The sequence below is a fragment of the Nilaparvata lugens genome, chromosome 11, assembly GCF_014356525.2.
Source record: "Nilaparvata lugens isolate BPH chromosome 11, ASM1435652v1, whole genome shotgun sequence".
In the NCBI taxonomy this organism is placed as follows: domain Eukaryota; kingdom Metazoa; phylum Arthropoda; class Insecta; order Hemiptera; family Delphacidae; genus Nilaparvata; species Nilaparvata lugens.
The window spans coordinates 29,686,049-29,696,897 of NC_052514.1; the positions used below are offsets into that span (position 1 = coordinate 29,686,049).

General features: G+C 33.9%; 1 protein-coding gene across 1 annotated transcript; it reads left to right on the forward strand.

The window, feature by feature from the left end:
- The first annotated feature begins 731 nt into the window (after window positions 1–731).
- LOC120353616 lies at window positions 732–5,883 on the forward strand. The gene is made up of 5 exons (XM_039438078.1): window positions 732–1,472; window positions 2,153–2,514; window positions 3,335–3,573; window positions 4,767–4,944; window positions 5,556–5,883. The coding sequence occupies exons 2-5, from the start codon at window positions 2,487–2,489 to the stop codon at window positions 5,645–5,647; spliced, it is 537 nt and encodes a 178-aa protein (XP_039294012.1). The 5' UTR covers window positions 732–1,472; window positions 2,153–2,486; the 3' UTR covers window positions 5,648–5,883.
- Window positions 5,884–10,849: the final 4,966 nt, after the last annotated feature.

A 10,849-nucleotide genomic window follows, 5' to 3' on the forward strand; every position in this document is an offset into this window, starting at 1 on the left:
ATTGGCCGGCGGTGCTCGGCCAATAGAAACGCAGGAACGGGTGGCGGCGACTGAGGCGCACCCTGGTGGCGGGTGGGTCAACCACTCATTTGGTTGATGCGTGGCGTGGGGAGCAGAGCAGAGCGGCAGGCTGAAAGGTAGCGAACGCGAGGGAGGTATCAATCATTTAGAATGATTTAAGTAAAGTACTTGAAAGTACTTTCCAATCATTGTATAATCAATGATTGAAAATGATTTATGAATCATTTAGAATGATTGAAGTGAAGTACTTGTAAGTGCTTAGAATTACCATGAAGTAAGTAAATACTTAAGCATATTACTTATTATTTAATATGTGGAAGTACTCTCCAATCATTTGATAATCAATGATTGACAACAGTATTCGAAACTGTATCACAATAAGTGCGAAATCACAGTCACTGCACCAAATAACTGCGTGAAAGTTAAAAATGGAAAGGTATTTGTAATAGAGAACTTTGCCTTTTCTAATGAGTTGAGGAAAATTGTTGCTATTGGAAAGAAATTTTCTAAAACTGAAGATTTCTACAAAGGGAGCTGCCACAGCTCGACCTTGGGAATTGTGAAGGTGGAAAGGTTAAGCAGCATAAAAATATGCCCTATAGAAGATATCAGAGCAAAATGCATGCTTCTCCCTTGTGGGAATGAGCAGATTGCTTTTCCTCTACTGCATTCTGCCCATTAATGGGGCAAAGAGCTATAATAGGTAGGCATGATTTTTACCTTTAATGCTGTATCATTGAGTACTTTTTTCATATAAATTCGAATTAAGAACTTATACGTTTTAAAATTTTAATAGCCTGATTTTCGCATAACTACTTGAAAAACCCACATTAAAGTTTTGCAATTGATTTTTGAGAGCCCCTATTGCTAGCCCTTCCCTATAATTAAAAATTAAATTTTATAATGCTCATCAATCATTGAAAGTTACAGTTTCTTACCTTATTAAACTCTTCGAAACTTTTTCAGAACACTCTGTATAACAAGAGTATAATCTGTATCTCTGTATAATCCTGGCGTTTCCTACAAAGAAGTGTTCACTGTACTTCATACAAAATCTATAGATCTTCCACCCTGTATAACTGGGTGACCAAGCATTTTCAGACTCATGTTAATTAGAACTTTTTTTCTTCTTTTGAAGAGAGGAATTACGCTCTGACTTATGGGCACCTTTTTTTAGAACACCTTTATAATTCTGAAATGTTTTGAAATATCTTTATAGTTTGAGATGTCTAATGGACTCTTCATTCATTGTTCTCAGATAAAAATGTGGACAATCATAAAGACAGATGCAAATGAATATGATTGCGTGCCAAATTCTTGGCTTGTGGATAGTACCACCTGCAGGTACCCAGATAGGAGTCCAAATACCTTGAAAAGATTGGCAAGAGACCTGGTTGCTCCTGATGACAGCTGGAATATTATAAACATGGAAATCGTCCAACGAGACCTAGGTAAATTTATCTTTCAAATATAGGTATTATTATTCTACATTTTATTGATATATTTCAAATATAGGTATTAGGCTACTTCATTTTATTGATATTTCTTCTTTATGTAATCCAGCCCAGCAATCAGTTTTGTTCTATAACATTAAGTTGAAATCTTTAGCAGTTGACTAAAAAATCAAATAAGGTCAGTCTCCTTCTCAGAAATTCTGAAAACATTTTCCATTTACATGACATGACATGCATTTACACCAAAGTTATTAACAAAATATTTATTTTTCCGTCCTTATAGATTCTATTAGATTGAACATAACTTATCATACACATGATGTGCATTATGTGTTTGTCAAGCCACGTTTAATCCAATAGAATCTATGAGAATGAACAAATGAATACTTTGTTAATAACTTTGGTGTAAACGCAGCTATAGTTTAGTTCAAATTTTTTACTATGTGATAGGCCTACGCTTGTTTCTTGAGATATAACTTTGCTTCATTCAGAACCAGAACTGGGCAATAATGAGAACAATAGTCTACTTTTGGTAATAGGCTAGTAAATATTCTTGCAGATAACGAAACACATTGTACGATTAAATACTATGCATGCAGTCCCATTCGATTTGATATTTGAATTTGAAATGTTCATTCTGGAGCTCGACAGAACTTGTTTTTTCTCTACTGTTTCAGAAAACTACGATAGGTGCATGATCGATGTTGTAAGACTTTCCAAGGGAAAGTGCACTCTAACAGAGTCAGAAAAGGAGAACAGAGGAAAAAGTTTCCGCGATAAAAAAAGAAAGAAAATTAGTCACGGAGAAAACGAGTCCTTGAGCTCAGAAGGAGAAGATCAGGAAAAAGTTTCCATGAACAAGAGGAAAAGAAACAGAATGGCATTAGGCCGACTGGTCAAACAGTAGTCGAACATCAGAGCCTGCAAGAAGCAACCCATAATAAGCTTTGCCACTTGCGCAATAGTGTGCACTATTGTGTTCAAAAAGAGGGAAAAATTGATACCAACACAATGGCCGATGGTCTATGTGCGTTGTCTCGTAAGTAATTTATCCTAATCTCCACATTATTAAGATGGTTTTCCACTGCAATTATATTAAAATCAATTTAAGGTCTATCCGCACTCACTCATACCGTAACCGATCCGGTGCACGGCGTCTGGTGAGTGTGAATTGTTGCACTTAAACCTTATAAATTATCATTTAATGGTCACTTCCATGGTACGGTTATGGTTGTATGCGGATAGACCTTAACTCCTATAAACTACAATAGAATAACACATGTAGAACTTTCAGAGACTAGAACACCAAACTTAGTATCAAGTGATAGTTTACACAAAATAAATATTTATAAATAAATGGCTAATTGATAAGTCACTTTTCCGTAGAATTAATAGAATCCGCATTTCTTCCGCAAGACACGACCGGTTTTGACTAATTATAAACTCTAAATTTCTGAATTATTCGTACTGTATATGATGTCAATATCTTTTAAACGGTCTGTGATATCGATGATCGATGTTCGGTTTTCATCATTCTTTTCCACTTGAAATTTCGTATTTGTGTTACTTGTATTGAATGACCACCTTCACATTCAAAGAGATTAACCAACTTTCAAAATGGTGGATCCTAGACAGCGTATCACAAGGTTACGGAAAAGTACCTACCTAGTAGCCTAGGCTATTTTGAGATCCCCAATCACACCTACAATGAAGTTAATATTGTTTGAGAAATATTGATCCATGCATTTTCATACTTTTCATCAACTCTGAATATTCAAATTTATTCTTAGGATTAAAAATCTCTCTTTGAAAATAGTACGGTACCTAATGATTGTATGTGTGCAATTTCGTTGTTGCAGGAAGTATGAATTTAATGAAAAATCATTTTACGGAGCAATTCGAAACCATTAAGAGCCAGATAGCCGAGATGACTGCTGAACTAATGAAGAGTGGCAAGCCTTCGACAGTGGATAATATGCCACCAGTTTCGGATGAAGAAACCGACAAATTGGTCGGAGAATGGTTTCCTCTGTCGAATTTTGAAAAATTTGAGGAGATGGAAATTCAGTTGAAGAACGCTGATTTCCGGGAGAAAATTGTGAGTTTTCAACCATAGAAACAAATTTAGATGTCATCTATGATTATAATAGTAGTTTATGCAACAGTTATATAATGAGAGCCTTTAAAGCATGAGTGAGATGTGAGTTAGAACTCTAAATATCTCACTAATGCTTTAAGGGTGTGCAATGGCTAAAAATAAACTCCCTACTGGTGATATTTTTCAAAGTTTTTCGATTTGTATATCATCAAGCTATCAAAATGAGAAAGTTTTCCCAGAAAAACATTTTTTTTCCAATCATTACTTTTTGAGATATAAGCGCCTAAAGTTTAAATTCTTGGGACAGAACATTTTAAACTCGTCGGTAAGAGATAAATCCATGAGATTCAGAGGATAAATACTTCACGGTATTGTTGATTGAATGAAACGAAAATCTTTTGAAAATGTTGATTTTTGAAAAAGTTATTCGATTACCAAAAAATAACTCAACTAGAAGTTATTTTTGGTCATTTTTAGTGATTTGAATAACTTTCTCAGAAATTGATATTTTCAGAAAATTTACGTTTTATTTAATCAAAATTACCATGAGGAATTCATCCTTTAAATCTCATGGATTTATCTCTTATCGTACGGTATTTGAAATGTTCTGTCCCAAATATTTAATTTTTAGGCGCTCATTTTTATCTCGAAAAGTAATGATTGGAAAAAAATGTTTCCCTGAGAAAACTTTTTCATTTTGATAGATTGATGATATACAAATCGAAAAACTTGGAAAAATATCACCAGTAGAAAGTTTATTTTTAGCCTTTGCACAGCCTTGAAGTATTTAACTTATACTATATTTGAACTTTAGTCTATTCAAATCAATTGACTATTCAAATACGTTTATTTATTATGATTTCTGAAAAACTACTGGATGGATTGTAACAAAACTTGGAATATAGCATTATTATAGGTCCTAGGTGCTCACTATAAAATCTTTTGGCGATATTTTAACTTTAAAGGTGTTCCAATGTACGATTGACAGTTCAGGATTTCGAGCTGGATGAATGAGCTGATGATTGCTTAGGTTTACTGTTACACAGAATCACTAAGTAGCTTCTTTATGTTCACTGAACACTCCCTTGATAACAAATAATGCGTACGACAAGCATGAATAACCGTGAACGGGCCTACTGTTCTTGAAGTAGAAGCTGAATTTGTTTATAATCAGAAAAAAACTTTATTTCCAGGTTCGTGCTTTGACGACTCTTGGGGCTGGCAGTACCAACATTTCTAGGGCCCTGACATGGATGCTGCGAAACTCCATGTCAGCGGATTTAACTTCCATGTTTTCGTGGAGTGGCCAGAAAAAAATGACATTGAAGAAAATGGCATTCAACGAGACAAACTTCCAAAAAGTTTTATTCAGTAAGTGAATAAGTTTTAATATATTCATTTTCTTGCTTCTAATTCTACATGGATGTAATTTGAGGAATTTATAAAATTAACTCTGTAACAGGGATGTTGTGGGATTACTCCATTAAGGTGAAGTGAAAAGATGTAAATTTCACACTGGAAATCTACAACTGATTATAATTCCAAGTGCATATAAGAACTAGGAGACGAATGTCTTCTTTCTATTGGTGTCTATATCATTTTTAGCCTTTTAGCCTTAGCGCTCTCCTGAGAAAACTTTTTCATTCTAATAGCTTGATGATATGCAAATCGAAAAACTTTGAAAAATATCACCAGTAGAAAGTTTATTTTTAGCCTTTGCGCACTGCCTTAATGATTATGGTTGTCAATGTCGAGACATTTCGAGCAGAATACATGAACTTTTCGACATGCCAGGCTTGAAATATTTAGCAACTGTGAGTCATACATGATAATGATCAGTGAAAATGACAACCCTGCCTCAAATAATCCAAGCAGTGGTGCCCTTCAGCCTTTCTCATAGCAACTAATATGTAGGCATGAATATAATTTTTTGTATCACAATTTATGAGAATGAAAATACATGCTTTTATTTGCTCTTCTAGGCGCAGTACGGAGGAGGTTCAAGGTGTCAGACGAAAAAATTGAAAAATCGATGAAAACTTGGTTGCAGCAAACAGCTTATGACCTACTGTAAGTTTATAAACATATGCTTCCACCTCAGTCATCATAACTACAGCCCCTGACCCACAGAATAATCTTGGTCTAACCCAATATACCTAGAATACATACCCATCAGAATGTATTCTAGGTACTTTGGTGCAACCCAACGTTATTAGACGAAAGGTTGATCACTCACAGGTGTATGATTCAAAGTGGTGGGGGGAACGCCAGCGTGACGTCACGTGTAGTAAAAATGTGATAGAGTAACTACACTGAGCATACAGTTTGTTCACTGTATCTTCAAATATATCGTCGTTTAATCTCCTCAAGATTGACCTAGAACTTGAAAATTCTCCATACTTAAAGCGAATGAATCACCGATTCTAATGATGTTGTTAAATATTTCAAGTTCATTCAACTTGTATGAATAAAATGAAGTTGAAAGTTTTTCAAGAATCTAAACACGTGACACGAAAAATTTTATAAGCTGGAAAAGCGTTAGTAGACAACGTTATACTATTATAATTGCAGATTAACCCTTAAAAAATATTGATAAACCAATGCATCGCAATAAACCGATAAACCAATCCCGATAAATCTGATGAATTTCATCATAGCTACCTCTAATATTAGAGGTGGCTATGTATTAGCCACCTCTTTATTAGAGGTGACTATGATGAAATTCATTGTAAATGCACTGAGCACATGCTGGTATCGAGCACATGTTCTACTAGAATCAAAATATCTCATCCCCGAAATTCATTAGCTGATGTATAGCCAAACTACAAAATATAAACACGACCTAGAATATGGAGAAACCTCAAGGGTTTGAAAGGGATGGTTAGGAGGTGGGGTTTTTGCTTTTATATGGCAAAATGCGTGTATTATTCAAAATTTAACAACATTATTATTATTATTATTATTATCAACATTTAATGTTTTGATAATTATTGTAAAGCAGAAACACAAAGTTTGCATGTCAGAAAATGTTTGTGTTATATAATTTGACTATACGACACCATATGATTTTCAAGAATGCGATATATTGTGCCTACTCTGTACTACAGCCTACGTCACGGCTGCAGTTCCCCCACTCCATCAATTGAATTTCAACGAAAATACTATAGATGAGTGACCAACCTTCTGTCTACTAACTTTGGGTCTAACCTATGTAATATTGTCGGAATAAGCCAATCACAGCTCTTTACACTTTGACCGTCAAAACAGTTTGATGAATTTTTGATAAATTATTCTTATTAATATGTTTTGTTGGTCATAATATTGAGTGAGGTGCATTAAATTGAAAATATAGCCTCTGGCACAATTATTGGATTCAAGAAGATTTCCTGGAATTTTATATACTCAGCTTACAAATAGAAATAAAAATCTCAGTACCTATATTCAGCTTAATATGGTTGGACATGAAGCTATATTTTTGCATGAAAGTTAGTAATATCAAAAATTCTTTAAGTAGATGCCAATATGCGTAGCTTAGATTCCAAATGGCCCGTTTACAAAAAATATAATTATTGAGAGGCTTATATCCGCCTATTAGCATAACCACCTCTAATACAAGGCCGCGGCCTACGATATTGCATCGTCGCAGTGTAGGCCTATAATCTAATACATGATTAGTGAAAAACATTTTAAAGAATACCAGCTGATCTTTTTCACCAGTCATCAGATTCTAGGCCTACAGTGCGACATCGCAATATCGTAACACTTTAACACTTCACATGATGAAGAACAATATTTTGTGTAATTAATAAAATGGAAGTTTATATCTTGCATAGTTTTTGATATACTTCAATTGACACAGTAGGCTATACTAAAATCATGATTTTTCAAGATTGAACTAAGTCAACGTAATATTATTTGGTCATAATTTTATGGAACAAATGCCAATTTTGACATGAAAAATGCCAATTCAAATTGACGAATCGGATATTTTTATTAATTTGGGGTAATACCTATCTGGATGGGGGCATAGAACGGTCAAGATAGAACAATACCCCTCCTTCAACGCCGGTGGAATGGGAAACAATAACCGTCAACCCATGTCAATGTTCAATGATAGTTCTCGTTATGCCCCCATCCAGATAAATTAGCAAAAATAATATATTTTCAAAATTTACGCCAAAACCCAACACTCTGGTCCACAACTTACAACTCGACATGTGTATACATATATACATATGTATACATATGTATCGTTTGAAAAATATCAAGTAGCACAAAGAAATTAGTTTTATATATTCAAATGTATAAACTTGTAAGTTCATCATAAATAGAGTATTTTCTTCAAGTCTTTGGTTTACTATGATAATTTTTATAAACTTAAAAACTAGCATTACACATTGATATACCCTTTACAATCACAATAAATTGTAAACGCACTTGTGCTGGGCCACTATGCAGTGATGCTCAAGTCCTATTACTCTGAGCCATAAAAAACATGAATTGTTTGACATATATAATAAAACTGCCCAATAAATCCATTGAATCAGCGGCCCAAAGAGCCTTGTCCTAATGTTTTTTTTTCATTCTATGACTATATTATATAGTCTACTACACTGTATTATATACCATACCATAAACTCTCTACGACTCTACCTATACTACTCTACATAGTATAGAAATTCTGTTATTAGGTAGTAGAATAGTAAAGCTGTACTATAATTGTTCTTTGATAATATTTGAATTGGCTCAAAATTCATCCAGCTGAATATTCTATTTATTCTATAAAGTAGATTATATGTCAATGATTTTGAATCATTCTGAAGAACTTATTCAATCATTTCTAAAGTGATTTAAAGTAGTTTATTAATAATAATTTTGCTCACTCAAAGCATTGTAAATCATTGTAGAGTGATTTGAGAGTAATTTAAAAGTGTTTTTAATCTACTTTGAAATGCTTTGAAGTGATTTAATAAGTACATAAATCGATGATTCTAAATGATTTTTAAGAACTTATTTAATCATTTGAAAGTGATTTTCAAGTAGTTTATAAATCACAATTTTGCCCACTTAAAGCATTGTAAATCATTGTACAATCATTTAAAAGTAATTTAAAAGTGATTTGAATCTAGTTTGAAATGCTTTGAAGTGATTTAAAAAGTACATAAATCGATGATTCTAAATGATTTTTAAGAACTTATTTAATCATTTGAAAGTGATTTCAAATGATTTTCAAGTAGTTTATAAATCACAATTTTGCCCACTTAAAGCATTGTAAATCATTGTACAATCATTTAAAAGTAATTTAAAAGTGATTTGAATCTAGTTTGAAATGCTTTGAAGTGATTTAAAAAGTACATAAATCGATGATTCCAAATGATTCTAAAGAACTTATTCAATCATTTGAAAGTAATTTATAAATCACAATTTTGCCCACTTAAAGCATTGTAAATCATTGTACAATCATTTAAAAGTGATTTAAATCTACTTTGAAATGCTTTGAAGTGATTTGAAAAGTACATAAATCGATGATTCTAAATGATTTTTAAGAACTTATTCAATCATTTGAAAGTGATTTCAAATGATTTTCAAGTAGTTTATAAATCACAATTTTGCCCACTTAAAGCATTGTAAAATCATTGTACAATAATTTAGAAGTGATTTAAAATTACATTTCAAAGTACTTTAAACTGATTATTTTGCTGCTTGGGTCAGTATAATGTCCTCCTATCTACCGCGCAAGTTGAAGTCTCTTGGTGGATTCAGCGAGACAGAGTCATTTCATCACTCGTAAACTTTGTCGAAAATTACAATTGTCTATCTCCCCTTTCCATTTAGTTGTGAATGGTTTCGGTGGAAATTCGCAATCAGTTGCTGGTCGCACATTTGTCACGCTTCAATCCAGATTTGATTCTAATGCAAAGTTTTTTATTTAACCATTAGTCGTCGAAAAAATCATGGAACATTTTCCAACTAGTAAAATCGATAATTCGAAATTATCAAACTTCATTGGTCTTCAACTCGCTGATGAGAATATTATCATATCCCCAGCGAAATTGATGCTATTGTAGGAGCTGAATTAGTACCCTCTATTTTTCAAAGTGATCGAGTGGAAATTGATTCAAATATTTATACGGCCTTGGAAAGCGTTTTTGGTTATATTTTAATGGGTAGAGCTCCTATTTTATCTCAATCATTTGAACATTCAACGTGTCTGATGACTTGTCTCACCTCACCGTTGGATAATTTAGTTCGAAAATTTTGGGAAGTTGAAAACATTCCGGATTTAGGGAAACAACTCACGGAAGAGGAACTGGAATGTGAGAACAACTTTACTTCGACCGTTCGGCGACAAGACTCAGGGAGGTTTGTTGTTTCACTATCGTTCTCTAAATCTCCTGATTGTCTCGGTGATTCATATGCTATGTCAGAACGCCGGCCGACATCTCCAAATCAATTTGGAGAAACGACTCATGCGGGATCCAATCATGCGTTTAGCCTATCATGATGTAATCTTGGACTATCTTGAGCAAGGTCACATGGGATTGGTCGAAAATCAGAATGATAAGAGTGGTTATTTTATACCTCATCACGATGTAATCAAAACTCAGAGTCAGTCGACGCCTTTGCGTATCGTTTTTGATGGAGGCGCAAAAACTACTACTGGTGTGTCGTTGAATGACATACTTCATGTCGGACCCAAGTTGCAAACTGATATTTTCGTCTTATTAGTTAATTTTCAGTTATTTTCCATCGCCATTACTGCTGATATAAAGCAGATGTACAGACAGATTCTTGTCAATGAATCATGTCGAAAATTTCAGCGTTTGTTATGGAGATTTTCGTCTAATGATCCCATACAAATTTTTGAATTAAAAACTGTCGTCTTCGGTTTGAGTGAGTCACCGTTTCTAGCTCTCAGAACTGTTCATCAACTAATTGAAGAGGAGGGAGAAAGTTCCCCTGATGCTAGAGCTCATCTTCCTGGGGCAATGTTTATGGACGATTTTGTTACAAGCACGTCTTCTTTAAGTGAAGCAAATCGACTTTGTAGTCAAGCCAAAGAATTGTTCAAGAGAGGGAAGTTTGAACTTACAAAATGGAGCTCCAACTCACATGAATTAATTGGTGGAGTATTGTATAAATTGGAAGTTTATCCTCCACTCTCTCCCCATGTTAGTGGAATTTGAGTGCTTTAACCGATTCCTTAGATTTTCTATGATTTAGGACCCACTCCCTAATGGTGTTCCTGAGACCCCCCTCAAGGGTGAGATTTTCC

Coding starts and splice junctions, on each gene's coding strand:
- LOC120353616 (XM_039438078.1), top strand. CDS start 2,487: ATGGCCGATGGTCTATGTGCGTTGTCTC. Junction 3,574..4,766: donor CTGATTTCCGGGAGAAAATT/GTGAGTTTTCAA, acceptor CTTTATTTCCAG/GTTCGTGCTTTGACGACTCT. Junction 4,945..5,555: donor CTTCCAAAAAGTTTTATTCA/GTAAGTGAATAA, acceptor TTGCTCTTCTAG/GCGCAGTACGGAGGAGGTTC.